Below are 16,790 nucleotides of genomic sequence, written 5' to 3'. Positions count from 1 at the left end.
TTGCTCAAAGTGAAAAAAAACCCAAACCACCCAACTCCAGCATCAGAAACAGAAGAGGTCTCTGCAAACGTGACTACAGTGTTAGCTCAAGGCCTAAGCTGCCATCCCATAGATACAAACCAATGCATGTATTTGCTTTATACGGGGGTGGGATCTTAGCCTCCATGGTCAAACAAATCATGGGTCTGGTGAACTTGATCCCCTTCCCAAACTCCTTCCCAAAGCAAGTTGTAGCTTATTTGCTTTTCTTGCTACTGCCCTGCAAGTGGAAAGGATGAACTTGGGAGAGAATGAGTAGAGAGAGGCCAATGTTGGGTTTTGCTGCTCTTGATGTCAAAATAGGTTGTATGGACCGATGTCCTGTTACTGGGAATGCCTTTCCTTCCCTGATAGCAGCTCCCACCACCATCTCTGGATGGAGCCTTCAGTGGTAGGTGAGCACGTGGAACACTCTCAGAAGTGAAAGTCAGCATCTAGTGAGTGCCCCAGGCTTGAATAGCCACTTTCCACCTTCTCCAGAAAAAGGCAAAGCAGGCAGAGCATCTGTACTATCCCTCACAAAAGGCCACTCTGCTGCTCCCAACAATCTGCCTGGTCTTAAAAAGGCAAAGTTGAGTATGTCCTAAATTTGTTTTTGGTTAGCTTCACCTTAATTCACCGCTTGGTCTCTCTGCATTGTCATCTCAATTTCTGACAAGGTCACAGTGGAAAATGTGGTGAAGATCCTCTAAAGGAAGCCAAAATTTCAAGAAGTTGCTGACCAGAACAGTGAGGACTGTCTGCATCTAAGCCACTACGACAAAATGTGCCATCTCACCAGGATGTGTTGGCCTCAGGTAATGGCAGGCAAACTATGTCTGGGAGACAGATAAAAGAAGTAGATTAAAGTCATGGTGGGCATTACTCAAGAAACTTAAAAACAAGGACTAGAGAATAAAAACTACCAGAAATTCAAGCTGCAAGCACTCCCTTACTGGAACAGGAAGATCATTCATCTTCAGTAGACTAATCTGAGACTGGGTGGTGCCAGAAAAATTATAACTTTGTATTTTTCATTTAATTTAATAAAGTATGTGCAAAAAATTACAGATTTCTTTATTAATGTTTTAAACAATAATTTGTCTTCTGAAAGCAGAAGAATAGTAAACCTGCCTTGTTATTCCTTCATGTTTTGTTTCCTTGTTATTCATGTTTTGGTTTCAGGTTTCTCCAACATACTATGTAATTTTTACCACTAGTTTGCAGGTTTGTTCTGTGTTGACTTTGCCTCCCATTGAGTTACTTTTTTGCTTGCCATATTTAATCCAGTGATTAGTAGTTTTAATGTTTTAAATCACAAAGGATATCTAAATGCAGTGTAGGAAATGAAAGTTTTAAAAGTAGTTTTGGGCTTTATAAACATTAAGTGTGGAGGCAAATTTAATGGAAACTTAGCTAGGAGACTAAAAGAATCCCTGATGCCAGCAGAATTCCTTCTTTCAGTGTAATATTGCAGTAAAATAGACAAGCCAAACTCTGATGTAGAGAGGAGAGTTCAAGAACTCTATCCTTTTAGTCTGAGTTTTGTTCCTTCTATAAGGCCTAATTTCTTCTTAACAATCAAAAATATTGCAGTAATTCATTTGAATATATACAGTCAGCTGGGGTTTTACCTATCTTATGTTTTACCTGCAAATTAGCACGTAGGCACCGTGAAGACAAAGCCCTTAAACTGCAGGTACAAAGTGCAAAATTAATGCCTGACATGTGACCATTTGTTCCTTGGTGTTACAGAAGGAATACCTTGAATTCAACAAGACCAACAAGACTTTTGTCTCTTTGCCTCTTTCCCTTAGCATTCAAATGTTGCAGTCACCAAGATGGTGAGCAGTGGAGCAGTGGTCACCAAAATGTCTTAGGGTCTGTGAGCAAGATATGCATTATCCACCTTCCTACACTCCTTTTAACATTTATTTGTGGAAGAGAGATTATTTTGTCCTTCCCCTGGATAGCTGTGATTTGGTACTGCTAAGACAGAAAGACTCGTCCCTGGTGAGTGACTGCTCATTCACAGAAAGTTTAGAAATGAGTGAAGCAAAGATTGAGCATCAAGAAGAGAGCAAAGCCTGGGGAAAAGATGGTGCTAGGGGCCTCCATGGAGAAAGAAGCTTGAAAACTAGATTGAAATGAGGAAGACAAACTCCTTCTCCCAAAGTCTTGGACAGTTTCCTTATTGCTACTGCTTCCTCCACACATGCAATCATTTGCCAAAGCAAAATAAAGAGCAGTAGTCCCTCCAACTTGATACGCTGATTCTGATGCTGAGTGAGGTCTGACTCTTCTGGTAAGCCCCAGAACTGACAGTCTTATTTAAAACTCTTGAGGGAAATTCTGCTAAAACCCAGTCATTTAGTGGCTGAGTTAAGTCTGGAAAGATCCCATTCTCATCTGATGTAAGCAGATCTCTGCAGCTTTATGTCTACAAAAGGCCTCCACTAATCCATATGACCAAACGATCTATTTATAGATCAAGAACAAATTTTTGAATCCTGGAAGGTTTTTTGTCCCTCAAAACCTGACTTCCAGAGACCAGTTACTTCAGGAGATGTATTCACAAAGATTTACTGCATTTTTTTACATTTGATGTTAATTTGCCACATTCTGTCTGCTTTATCATGAAACAGGATTATCTAAGTCTCTCTATCTGTTCCTCACATCGTCTCTTCTCTCTGGGTAAATCTTCCATCTAAACCAAATAGTTTTAATTCTCTCCCACTCAAAACTGTGCCAAATCCTCTTAAATAATTATTTATCCTTTCTATTTCTACAATTTCCTTTTCTTTCCCTGGCAAAGGACCAGAGGTGATGTCAGCTCTGCAATGAGTGCAGCTGTTGGCGGCACAGGACGCACTGCATGCTAATCACATGAATATTTACCCAGCTCCTTGGAGGGGTTTTGAAGCTACTCTCAGAGCCATACTCAGACAGGTAGTTTAGAGTTAGTTTGGTTTTCTCTGCAGCAAGCTGTGATGTCCTGTTATAATGCTCACAATGATGTTGTTCACTTTCTTTTTCTTACCAGAAATCCACACCTTATTTATTTAACTTATTATAGCTGCACAATAAGCAGGTATTTACATCAGAGCATTTCTAAAAATGCCTAAGTGGCTACATTTAATTAGTGATAAGAATTTATGGGAATTTTAAGCCATGTTTCCCAATGTGCCCAACCAATGACTTGCATAAATGAAATTCTCTCCATTACTGGGTTGCTTAACTACCAGAATCTTTGAAATTACTGTTAAAAACATCTAAGTGTCTTTGTTCATCACAATTATTTCGGATAGGCAATACATTGGGACATCCTGGTTAAATTTTTCTTCTTCCAGATATTTAAAATTAATATTGATACTACAGTTTGTTCCCGTGCTAAGTATTCTATTAGTAAGATATTCCTGTCTGCTGCACATGTTACACAGCTTTGAATCTTCCAGTACTCCTTCTTGGTGAAGGAATGATCATTTTGTTTTAACTTTTCTTTCAAATGTCTAATGTAGTTTCAAAATTTCATAGTAATTTGAAAGTGAAATTCTAAGGTTGCAGTTTGTTGTTATGTATATACAAAAAGCCAACATTGCCCAAGTACTGATATTTAGGCTAAAATATGACAAATTGCCTGGCTAGCTAGTAAGCAACAATACGCTTGGATGCTTGTCTGAAAGTGAAATGTTGGTCTCAATGCATACATACCTTTGTATCCCAGAATGGCTACTGTGATTGTTAACAGGGCACATAAAATATATAGTAAGATGATGGAGAACTTCAGTGCCCAGTTATTTTTACACTTGGTACATTGGCTCCCCTCCTGAATACCTGCAAAAGAAGATTTAAAGTAATTTAAAACAATGGCAAAGAACACATTGCTGGGTTTAGCTCCCCACTTCCTTTCCTCTGTTTTCTAAAGAGCAAATTATTTATGTAAGCAGATGATGTTTACATATGGGGTGCCTATTTGCCTAAGCTGCCAGGACAAACTTCAAGGTGGTTAAAACATCAGCTCAGTGAAACAATCACTTTGGGATTTTAGCATGTGTAAGAGAAGTAGGTTCTGCTTCACTGGAAAACCTCTGGTTTTCCTGAGAGATGGCTATTTTCTGATTGTGCTAACAAGACTATGGTGAGCTTTGGAAATAAAACCTTTATTAGCATCTCCTCTGTCAGGCATTACACTGCAGAAGCTCTTTCTTAGCATTTGGTATCTCTGTGCAGGCAATAGGACACAATAAATGCTCTGGCAGAAGGAAAACACAGAAATAAAATAGCACTGTGTAAACCTGGTAGGAGTACTAGTTCTGCTTTGTAGCAATTACCACAGATAGTTACCATGCAAACACTTTCTTTCCATAATGAGAGAGACTTTTTGCATATTTTTGGGGGATGTTGGAGAACACTATTTCCACAGAAAAGAAGGGGTGCTTTACTGATAGAGCCATTGGTACATCCACAGAAAAAATGCTGGTGAATTTCTCTTTGTGGACAAGCTTGAGAAAAAGGGCCTCAAGCTGATGAGTGAAAACAGAGCTTTACTATTTTATATTTGAGCGTTTTTGCAGAATGGCTTGCTATCTTTGAGTCTATTAGGGAAGCAATTTTTCCTCTTTTGTGCTCCTTGGGAACAACTCAAGAGCATTGGAAGCATTGATTATTAATCAGAAGCACAAGTGTGTAAAAACCTGAAAGCTGGGCCAATGTACTGGAACAAATGGGTGGGATTTGTCCGCCTTTCCAAGGTGCGTTAAGCAGGCCGGGATTAATGTAATTTTCTGTGTCTGTCAGAAAATGCATTTCTTTGATATTTCACTCTATTTGTGTACTATTAGGGGAGTCCCACAGGAAAGCTTTAAGCTCTAATAAATTCTATGTACCAGATTACTTAACTAATCAAAACTTGCTCTGTAGCTTTTTATGAGCAACTTATATTTCCCCCAAGGCCTAATGCACAGATGATTTTACTTTTCCAAACTCATGACCTTCTGCAGAGTGGATTTTTATTTCTCATTTTTTTAAGAGAAAAGCACGGGCCACTTCCCCTGGGTTAATGGAGGGTGGGTGACCAACATAATGAGTTAAGTCAACTGCATTTCTCTCTCCAGTGACATTTTCCAACGACTTCCTTTAAACCTAAGGTACTTGAAGGAGGAAGGATTACCATATTGGAGCAACTCAGGAAGAGGATTTATACATAGTTTATTTGACAAGGCATTTTCTTCAATTCCCTCTGCACATATACTTGCTGTGGCTAAGGCAGAAATGCGTCTTTTGCAGGTCTTTTCCACATTACATCATCACACATTTTTCCTAAACTCTTCAGGTGTGACATCACATTCTGTTGCCATGTGATGAAAGTGATGTCATAGATCTGGGTTCCTTGGGGTTTAGGCATAAGACCAGTTGGGAACATCTGGTTCTTTTTTCAGGAACATTATGGGAAAATGAGACAAAGGCTTGTAAGCATAAACTCAAGAAGAGAAATTCCAGAGGGTAAAGGCTTCTCTCCTGCCTGTGAGCTGGGAAGGGAGGGAGCTGGCACAGAGACAGGCAGTTGCACAACCTACTTATTGGTGACTTGGATTTGGAAGGGTGGTAACTCCTGCACCACAAAAGAAAAGGTGAAGGGTCCATAATTCAGTAGTCAGGTTTGCTTATGGATCCTGATACGTGGGCTGACTTGCTTTCTTTGCAAGTGTCAAGGCGTTTGATGGTGAGGGAGCTCAAATTGCTGAAAAAGCAGGAAAGGGAAAGTGCAGTTTCTAAAGGTTTGCAATAGGTATTCAGAGACTGACATTATTTCACAGTGGGAACTCGGTGTTGTCTGGACCACCATTTTTCTGGTCTTTGCTGGTACTAATGAGCTCACTGAGCCCCTGTGTCCTAAATACGAGGTTCCTTCCCCAAAGGGTTTAAAATTCAGATTCCAATTTGGTTGTCTTTGAAAGTCCCACATATCCAAAAACAAGCTGGGGGGCGGGAAGGGCAAATCTCACATCACATTCACTTTCTAAATCGGCAGATAACAGAAAGCTTGATCCTCCTTATTTTAAAGTTAATTGAGGCAGGCCTAGATCCCTATCTGGGAAGAATGATGGACTGCAGACATACAAAACACAGAGAAAGGCAGAAGTAAAAACAAAGCCTTTGGCAGCAATTGCACTAAGTTAAGTTTCACTTGATAACTGTCTCATATTAAGATTACTCATTTTATGACATGACCTGCTTTCTGTCACTGTACTCTGGCTTCCTGGGTAGTGTAACGAGCTGAAACTTCACCGATGTCACCGGACGTACTACAGTTCAGCATCAAGCATCATGTATGTTCCAGTGCTTCATAGGGATCTAGTTTCACTTGTCTCAGCCCTCTCTACCTCTGGTTCAATAAAACAGCACTTCAGCTTTTCGGAACTTTTAGTTTCAGTGTATTTCAAACTGACATCAGAGCAGCACCCCAACAAAAGCCAGACCTTTCCATCCTGTAACAGTCCAGCACGGTTGGTATCAATAACACAGGCACATCATACTAAAACCATCATACAGGCTGGAGTGATTCCATTAACTGAGCTGGCCTGCAACTGTGTATTGCATTCCTTGCTGGGGCTTTCTCCCTGTCAGCCTAAAACTACATCTGATTGCCAATGAACCCCTGCTACCCTCATCTAACATGACCTGTGTCCAGGACTGGAGTGAAAAGCCAGGGAGCTCTAACAGGCTCCCTTGTTTTCTTTCACCTAGGATGCAGTAAAGTCTTTCAGAGCAATTAAATTTGCTCTTTATTGCAAATATGTAGTGCTTAAGTCTGCTGCTAGTAACACCTGATTTTGTAGTTTACTAAACATATAAAAACTACTACAAAATACCAAAGATAGAGGTACCCCTTGAAGAAAAAATTTGGAAGCCTCAGTCTGATGTCCGAGCAGTTAAATAATATCAGGTTATATGCAAAGGCAAAAGGCAGGAATGCAACCCTCTCCACACAGGGACAAACTACAGCATAATCAGGGCTCCCCAACCTCCCCAGCACACACCCTGACTTCAACTTGCCACGTTGTTCTTCCCCACTACCTCACTTAAGGATCATGGCCAAAAAAGATTGTTCTGATACAGAAGATGCATTTAGTCCATGTTGTGAGGACACATTTTTATTGAAAGATGGTTCTGAAAAGATGTGACAGCCAAAACATTAAGCAACAACAAATGGGAGACAATTAAAAATGCTTGCTGTGATACACAAAACTCAGCAGGTTGGCATAAAATCATGAAGGTTTACCACAAAAGCTGAGAGTTGAGGCTAGCCTGAGCCCAGGCTCAGGCTTTAAATTTAAATTTAATTTATCCACTAGACTGCTTTCTGTCATGGCTTACACAAAATGCAGGGTTCTTCCAGGAGATGTATCACATCTCATCTAGAAAGCTGTAGACTAAATGGACAGGGAAAGACCCTACACACCCAATATCATTGACAGAACAAATGTAAAGCCTCCAAAAGGCCATTCTCAGCTGAAGTCAGCTCTTCTCCATTTGTTAGTGATGCTCCTAGTGCAGCACACTCCTCTCTGTGTCCTGTACATGTGTTTTCAATGTTGGTCTGCTCCCAGACATTTGTCACTGACTTCCAAACTCAGGGAGCCAGGGTGACTTCCGCATGACATGCATTGCTCACTGCCGATTTGATCAATGTTTAATAATTATCAGATGGGACACAATGTGCCTCATTTCACTGGACACATGCTTTTTTCCATTCCTTTCCCTGACTTATTTTAATAAGAGCCCTGGTTTTTCTGCCTCACTGTTGGGAAGACATCTGGCCAAACAGACAGCAGCTTAGTACAAAGAGATCCTGCTGGCTCACATGCTTTGGGGACCCCCTTCTCTGCAAACCAAAATGGTCACAAAAAAATATGCAAGTGAGACATCCCCCTGTTACCAGGCTTTGTAGTATTTGTTTTTATAGCATTGCATTCCAGTGACTGAAGTCTTTGTTCTCATGCAGGGGGTATACATCTGCAGATTCCTTTTGGGCTCCAAGAAGAGGTTTTGCTGAACGAAGAGCTGGGCTTTTGGGTTTTTGTTTGTTTGGGGGATTTTTGTTGTTGTTGTTGTTTTGTTCCATGGTTTTAATGGGAGAAAAAATATCTTTGCTCTTTGTAACCGCCTTACAAAATGCCTGACTCCTCAACTGTATTATGCTTCAGGAGCACATCTTTGAACACTGGAAAATGACATGCACACACATTTTTTTTCCTGAGTATTTCTTTTGGAAGTATTTGCCTCTGTGTTCTTTTCTTGGCTCTGGCTGCAGGATCATAGGTGGCCTCATAATATTTCTGCTAGCAAATCAATTTTGACAAAGATGCAACGTTTCCTTCATAACCCTGACAAGAAATGTACTGATAAGATAAAGAAATGCAGTTCAGGAAACGAAAATACATTAGTTTGGAGGGGTTTTCCCCAGGATAATTCACTGAAGAGAGATAACACCCCTTGAATTTCAGAAGGAAGACTGCAAGCCTAGTTTGCAGCCTTCAAATGATTGTTTTCTCAAAGCTAATGTTTTCAAAACAGCAGTAGACCTAATACCTATATTCAAATACTATATAATACCTAATACCTATACCTGAGCAAACTACATACATCTAATTCAAGCCTCCTGCCCTGGAAGGTGCCCCTGTCCATGGCAGGGAGGCAGAAACTAGATGATCTTTGAGTTCCCTTCCAACATGAACCATTCTGTGATTCAATGTGTAACTAGGAGTCAAATACTGAGAGATAATTAACCATGCAGAGTTGCAACAAGCTCCCAGTGGTGTCTATCTCACTAGCAAAAGTAGGTGATCCCACAAGGAATCAATCTCTAGGTTTAAATTTCTAAATGCTTTGAAAAACCTGTCTCTAAGTGCTTAAATTCAGGCACCCAAGTGTAAAATGGTAGGTGTTTAGTAACATGCATGATTAGAAATTATGGAAGTAAGTTTGTCTCATAGGAGAGAGAGGATTTTAAAATTCAGGCATGTGTGTGTTTTCATATATACATACACAGAAACACACATTTGTGTTCAAATATATGGAAAAATATGTGTGTGTATGTTTTTTACAGAGAAGCTTTGGTAATGACAAAACCCCAGCATATTATATTAGCACAGTCTAAGAAAAAGCAGGCAACAGCATCTTTGACAACAATAACTTTGTATAGGTTTGCGATTACTGGATCCAGCCAGCCACAAAATCCACAGTGAGATTTTTGTCTTCTCCTTTGTATTGTGTCACAGGTTATTAACCTACCTCTCATGAAAACAATTCCCATGATCCTTCATGAATGGTTTTGTTGCAGCGGGCAAAACTGATGATTTGATGGTTCCATATGCTGGCCTACTTCAGAAAGCAATTGCTGTTTATAATGGTCACAAATGGCAAAAATTGAGAGTGGTTCATGCCTTTTTAAATTATTGTTTTGAGATAAAACTGATGTCTTCTAGTTTAGAGTCTATTCTCACACCGTTAAAGCTACAATTTGAACTACACGTAAATAGACGCCCTATGCATTTCCTATCTAATGTGTAAAGGTCCACGCCTCCTCCCATTCCACAGTCTTTGCAAGCCCTGTCTCCACAGTGGCAATGGTCCTGCTCAGCCAAATAGTGCAGTGCTGGCTTGTGGGCAGGTGGATTGCAACAGCCTGCTTAACTTAATGATCAGATTTTTACAATGCCATTGGAAAAAATATTTAGCACAAACATGCTGTCATTTGTTCTGGAATTTGCTAGTTTTGCTTCTGGTTTTGTAATCAAATAGGGATAAATACCAGCTATGCTTGCTTTGAAAAAGTTTCTGGTTATTTATTAGGAAGCAATTAAAGCAGCTAAACTTGAAATCTAAGCAGTGGGTATGTACTTGCCTAACTTGTGCCAGTTTTCCTATGCCAGGTGGAAAATCATGAAGCATGGCAGCAACACACAGGCTGAAACAGCCACTCTATATTTCAAGTAAACACTGCAAGACACAGAGCTTCTTTCTTCAAAAGTTAATAAATAAATGGACCCAACTCAAACCACTCCATCTTCACAGGTTTCTGCAGTGTTCAGCATAATCTGATTGCCCTACTGCACAGCTGGCAGCTTGTGCAAATAACCTCTGGAGAGAAGAAAACACCTCAAAAGCCCAATCTGAGAATTTGTGCCTCACGATGCTGCACAACCCCTACCAGGGCCAGTGGTCCCAGTTCCTGTGATTTTATCCTGAACTTCACATTCAAGATTTCTAATTCACCTGGTGCCCTTTTCTTTCCAAGTGCAAGGTTGGGGCAATCCCTGGTATCAATACAGGCTGGGGCATGAACAGATCAAGAGCACCTGTGCCAAGAAGGACTTGGGAGTGCTGGTGTACAAAAAGCTGGACATGGGCTGCCAATGTGCTCTTGCAGCCCAGAAAGCCGAACACATCCTGGGCTGCATCAAAAGCAGCGCGGCCAGCAGTGGAGGGAGGCAATTCTGCCCCTCTGTTCTGCTCTGGAGAGACCCCCCCTGTGTACAGGTCTGGGGTCCCCAGCACAGGAAAGACACGGACCTGTTAAGAGTGGATCCAGATGAGGGACATGAAGAAGATCAGAGGGGCTGGAACACCTCTCCTATGAAGACAGGCTGAGAGAGTTGGGACTGTTCAACCTGGAGAAGAGAAGGCTTCGAAGGAACTTTACTGTGGCCTTTCAGTACTTGAAGGGGGCTGATAAGAAGAATGGAGACAAACTTTTTAGCAGGGCCTCTTGTGATAGGACAAGAGGAAATGGTTTTAAACCAAAAGATGGTAGGTTCAGATTAGATATAAGAATGAAGATTTTTACAATTAGTGTGGTGAAATACTGGAACAGGTTGCTCAGAGAGGTGGTAGATGTCCCATCCCTGGAAACATTCAAGGCCAGGGTGAACAGGGCTCTGAGCAAACGGATCTTGATGAAGATGTCCCTGCTCATTGAAGAGCAATAGGACTAGATGACTAACTTTAAAGGTTCCTTCAAACCCAAGCTGTTCTATGATTCTTGCAGCTATGTAATTATGTGGGACTTTCAGCTTGCATTCTAGGAGAACAGCAGATTCCTAGACTCCTAAAAAATAGAAGTGGTGAGGAGTTGTTCCTTAAGGCTTAAGAAAATAGAGACTCCACCATTTACAGGATTTTCATAATCCCACCTCTACAGAGCAAGTCTCAACACTGAGGGGGCAATGCTGGGGCTGGCACGGCTCACCCTGTCCCTCATCCCCTGAAGTGGAAGGGGTGCACTTTGTCCCAAAAGCCCAGGGTATTTCAGTAAACACGAGGGGTTTCCTTCTCTGGGACACCTTGGGAAAACCCAGCCCTTGATGATCTGCACACTGCAGCCTGAAGCTCTGCACACAGGGACCGTCAAGCAAATTCTCCTCCACACACCAGACTGAGTCTGTTGGAGGCAGCGGCCACTTCCCATAAATCAGAATCCCACATCTGACATAATAAAGAGCCTCAGAGGGCCAACACTATTATCTCTGGAAAGCTTTCAGCCTAAGAAATACTTTATTCTATGTAATGTACACAAACCCTTTCATTAAATGAGGGGAGAACCCTCATCATCATCTCTCACTTATTTATATAACCCAGCCAGCATTTTCTCTCTGGCTTTGTTCTTCTTTGCAGCAGTCCAGAGAATCACAATGAATTGTCAGAAATCCTAATTATACACTTCAACAACCACCACCATTTAATTATATACTATTACCAAACAATGTCCTACTGTGATTAAACACTAAATATTTTAATTGAAAGGATACAAAAAGCCCAACCACAACACAGGCTAAGCAAAGACTGCTGAGTATCTGAACTGTATGTTAGGCAAATATTATGAACAGAGCTGAAGAACCAGTATGGTAAATTTTATGAAAAATCACGGATTTGCAACAGCTTAAAGTCCAGCCATAACAATGTGGTAAGAATATCACACCAGCGGAGGGTCCAGCATCCCATAGGCTATTAGATTTAAAGACAAACTCAAACCAGAACAAACCTCGGGAAGTGCTGGTGCTTTTAAATAACTGTCTGGAATAAGAGAGATGCATCTGTCCTCAGTTACTGAAAATCAAGCAAGGGATCACTCAGTGCATGTCTCTGCAACTCAACCCAAAAATCTAATTAGGCTGTTCAAAAGATGAGAGAAAAACTGGAACAGTTAAAAGAAGATAGAAATTACGTATGAATTAAAGACCTGTTCAATGACAGGTAAAACAGCCATGATACATGACAGCAAAGCACCTCTCTCAAACTCTGTCTCAATAGAGAAGAATTTAGACTGACTTGCAAGAAGAAATATAGCCAGATCTATTGGGAGATCAAAGCCAGATCTTTCGTTTGGGAAACAGCTTCTTTAGACAACCTGAAGATATTCCGTTCAATGATTTAAGTAAAACCAGAGGTAACAAAGCTTTAGCACAGTCATAGAAGGGATCTGTCCTTGAGAATTGTGCCAGATGGCAAAGTAATGCCATTTTTGTCAAAGTCCAGGCCTTCCATTCTGAAATAAATATGCTTCATAATGAAACATAGATCCTAATTAAGATTCTATAATTTGATGACTAACGTACATGATTTTTAATCTTAATTCAATTTACATTCAACTGAAAGGATGAAAAAAGGTAACATACCTAAAGTGTACATTTTCCCTAACATTCTCTAATTTTGTAACACAGTGTTTAGATGTTAGTGACCCTAGTAATGGTGTTAACTGGTAGGCAGAAGAAGTGGTTAACTCCATACTTTTGGCTTTTAAGATACACTTCTTGAAGAGGGCAACATGATCTCCTCCAGGGCTGTGAGTGTGGTAGGTGCCAATAGCCATGGCAGTGACACCTGTGCTGCAGGGCCACTCACCAAGGACATGACGAAGTCATCCAGAGCACAGGTGCAAAAACGATGCTCTTCACAGGAAGCTTTCACTGTTGTTTTACCAGTTTCTGCAACTTTTACCATTAAGGGCAATGCTAAAAACATTGGATCACTGTTTATAGGACAAGAAACAATGGAAACTCCAGCTATGCACAACAAATCAACATTTCTGTATCCACTGATGTTGTCAGAAATGGTATTCCAGTTAACTACAGAGATTAAATTTTTTATGTGCCTTCACAAGTTAAATGGAAATATTTGGCAGCCATCTGTTCCATGTAAGTTTCTGTGCACACATGCACCCCTGACATGGCTGAGGCAGGTCATTCATTTAGGAGCAATGTAAAACACCATGTGTCACAGCAAAGTGTGCTTTTAAACTCTTGTAGCTCATACAAATCTAAACCAATTTTCACTCAGTAGTTAGAAGCACAATCAGCATGCCCTTCTCACCAGGATTTTTCATCTCATCTACTACCTAGTGGAGCAGAACAAAATAAGAGTTTCAACCATATTTGATAACATAAAAACTGTATGTACCTTTTTTTTGTTAGGGAAAAATACAGAGATATTTTTATGAGGTTTTCAGAAGGAAAAAATTGCCTGCTGACTATGAAAAAGTATACCCAACTTCATGCAGAAAATCAAACCTAGAGATGTATCTGGAACTACAAGTTTTGTTACATGTTCCAGGTGGAATGCTGCAATAAATCCTGGCATTAAAAGAATTGAAAAAAATTCATCAAGATTTGACACCTCAAATTAATGTATAGACCTTTATACACCCTTTTCTGGATTTAGTGGTAATGCTCCTATTTCCTTCGTTATGAACCACTCTAATATAAAAATTACCCTTTCTCCAACTGAAAAGTCTCTCTGAGGATATTATTTGGAATTTAAAAGACTAATGTGCATAAAAAAAGAAGAGGTGAAAGTGTTTCTATCCATGCTGGGTACTTAGCAGGTACATAGATCTCTTATTTAGAAGGTGACCCTCTTATTTAGAAGGTGACCCCAAAAATGGAGAGGACCACAAGGAAGAATGCAGTAGGACCTCAAAAAAAAGTGAGTTCAGAAAACAATAGGTATAAAGAAGCCTGCTCTACTCTTTCAGTTATGCAAATTGCCACTTCTGATTAGTCTTTTCCCTGTGATATCAACAATGCTTGGCTGGGATACCAATACTGAACTGAGAAGAAAGGATCCCCATAGGCACTGCACTGAACATAGCTCATGGTCACAAATCCACTGGCTGTAAATTCATTCCTAATCTCCTGAGGCTACATGTTCAGCTACAGGAGAGAAATTATGTCTAGGTATAAATGCTGCTCCTCTGGAAGTGTGCTGCCTTACTCCCCTCAGTTGAATTGAGACTTGGCATTAAATCACCTCCACAGGAGAGGAGCTGTCAGGTCCTGGATTTATTTTTCACCTCACCGGCCTTCTAAAACCACTTTCTAAAGGTAGAGTTTTTTCCACAGAAATATTGCAGGCTTGGTGGCAGACAAAATAAATCCTGTTTCTATCCTCCAACCTAACCAACCTCCCCCTCTGCCTCCTTTTCCAGAATCTTACATTTTCAAAGTGGAAGTTTTCCTCTGTGAAGCTGGATCTGTAGGTTAAGGAAGGATTGCGACCCAATGCAGCTCCCATCTTTCAGTCTTCTCACTCTGTTCTCCCCTTTTCCCCCCTCTCCTGTCTCCTTGTGTCCTGTAGCATCTCAGACTCCTGAGATCTCCCTAACCCTGGCTCATTCACACCTCACTAGCATCCAATTTCCTGCATAAAAGGAAGACTTAGGATGAATTCCTCAGTCAACCAGAACATTTTTTTCAAACACTTGTGTCAATGTGTAATGACTGTGCAGTGTAAGGAGCAAACAGCCCTGATAAATGGATTTTTTCCACTTCATACCATCACAATTTCTGGGATTTTTCCTTGCTTAATATTCACCCTTACCGAGAGAGGAAATTTTTGTTCCGTAAATTACTACAAGAAGTTTCCTGTACAGAGGTCAGAGTGTGGTTGGTGAATGTAATTTGTGTTTTCCCTCCTAAGAAAACAATAAGCAAATTTGCACTATCTTGACAAATGCTGGGAAACGATGAATTAAATCTGCTTGTTACTAGTGAGGAGAAGCCATGCAAAAGGACATCCAGGGCACCACCGTTGCAAAGATAAGGAATTAGCCAATAATTAGACAACAAACATATTACCTGCCTACATAGCACCTACCCCTCTGCCTTCTTTATGTCAACGCAATCACTGTGCTAAGTAGGTGAAAACTCTACTGCAATCATGAAAATACAGAAGCTGACAAATCCATTAAACATGAAAACATTTACTACACTTTCAACAGAAACAACAACAACAATAGTAATAATACCTGCAAAAATAATTATTTTCCTGAAACATATATTCCTTGCTATAATCCTTTTCTTGATAGCTTATGAAATCTTGGAAAACCAAGTCTTTGAAAAATACTTTTTAATGGAGCTTGGGAGTTTCAGCCTCTCTGTCTTCAGAGCAGTACAAGGGCAAGGCAGCTGCCGTGAGGTCAGGGATCCCACATCTGAGAACTAAGATCCCACATCTGCAAATGGAGGACTAAAAATCTCAGAATCATTTTGGTTGGAAAAGACCTACAAGTTCATTGAGTCCAGCCTTTGACCCATCTCCACTTTGTCAACTATACCACGGCACTGAGTGCCATATATAGGTGTTTCTTGAAGACTTCCAGGGATGGTGACTCCACCACCTCCCTTGGCAGTCCATTCCAATACTTGACAACCCTTTCAGTGAAGAAATTCCTCCTGATGTCCAGCCTGAACCTCCCCTGGCAGGGGACATAGCTTGAGGCCATGTTGTCTTGTCCAGTCACTGGTTGCCTGGGAGAACAGGCAAACCCCCAGCTGGCTACACCCTCCTTTCAGGTGGTTATAGAGAGTGATAAGGTCACCCTTGAGCCTGCTTTTCTCCAGGCTAAACAACTCCATCTCCCTCAGCCATGCCTCATAGGACTTACAAGTCTTTTAAGTCTGATTTAAAGTCTGACTTAGGTCAAGACTTAAGTACGACTTACTAGTCTTTAGTCTGGTAAGACTCAAATCTTACCATGCATTTCAAGCTCATTGCTACAAGCTTTATCAGGGGATTGAGGCTGACAGTGAAAGGCTTAAACAGAACAAAATAATTTTCTTAACCAGAAGACTAAATAAAAAACGTAGAACTTTTCACTATAAAATCTATGTGCTTTAAGGGAGAGAAAATCCCAGGGCATTTTAATTAAGAGGCAGGAAGCATAATATAAATCTATAGTTACAAGTGGGAATTTGTTAATTTTAATTCAGACAAAAAATTGTAAAGGAGACCTTGTGGGTTTTTTTCCCCCCTAGTTGACACATAAATATGTTATTAAAAGTTCCTGTGAAAGGTACAACCCTATGCAATAAAAACCCCAAAAATTAGCTTGTGCTTCAGTGATAGCAATTCCAAAGTAACTGAAAATTTGGAGGACAGCTATTCAGGCAAGAGGGAAGAAGGAAACTAAGTGAACTCAAAACAGTCAAGATGTCTAAACTCATTCTGAAAAATTATTCTGCCTGAAGTTAATGCCAAAGACTTTTGGACTGCAAACCTACATGTCTGCTTTAGAACTTTCTCACTGGTTTCCAATGTTCTTCTACACTTGTAACTTTATCACTCTTTTAACTTTTTTAAGAATGTTGAAATTCTTAAACAATGGCTGTAATAATCAGTCTCCTTGTTTCAATATGATATACCACAAAAAATACAAGGAAAATGGTCCCTTTCTGTAAAAGGTGGAAAGAACTTAGAAAGCTAATAGAATTGAC

The 16,790-nt window shown here is 40.4% G+C and overlaps 1 protein-coding gene across 1 annotated transcript in view; it reads right to left on the bottom strand.

The window, feature by feature from the left end:
• COLEC12 (collectin subfamily member 12) overlaps positions 1-16,790 on the bottom strand; it is a 96,460-nt gene that overhangs the window by 15,447 nt on the left and 64,223 nt on the right. The window contains exon 3 of the mRNA XM_032123197.1: positions 3,730-3,852. Within this exon, the coding sequence (XP_031979088.1) occupies positions 3,730-3,852 (123 nt within the window). The remainder of the gene's footprint in view (positions 1-3,729; positions 3,853-16,790) is intronic.

This window comes from Corvus moneduloides, chromosome 1, assembly GCF_009650955.1.
Source record: "Corvus moneduloides isolate bCorMon1 chromosome 1, bCorMon1.pri, whole genome shotgun sequence".
Classification (NCBI taxonomy): domain Eukaryota; kingdom Metazoa; phylum Chordata; class Aves; order Passeriformes; family Corvidae; genus Corvus; species Corvus moneduloides.
The sequence above is the reverse complement of the archived record's forward strand: the minus strand, read 5'-3'. Positions and strand labels throughout refer to the sequence as shown.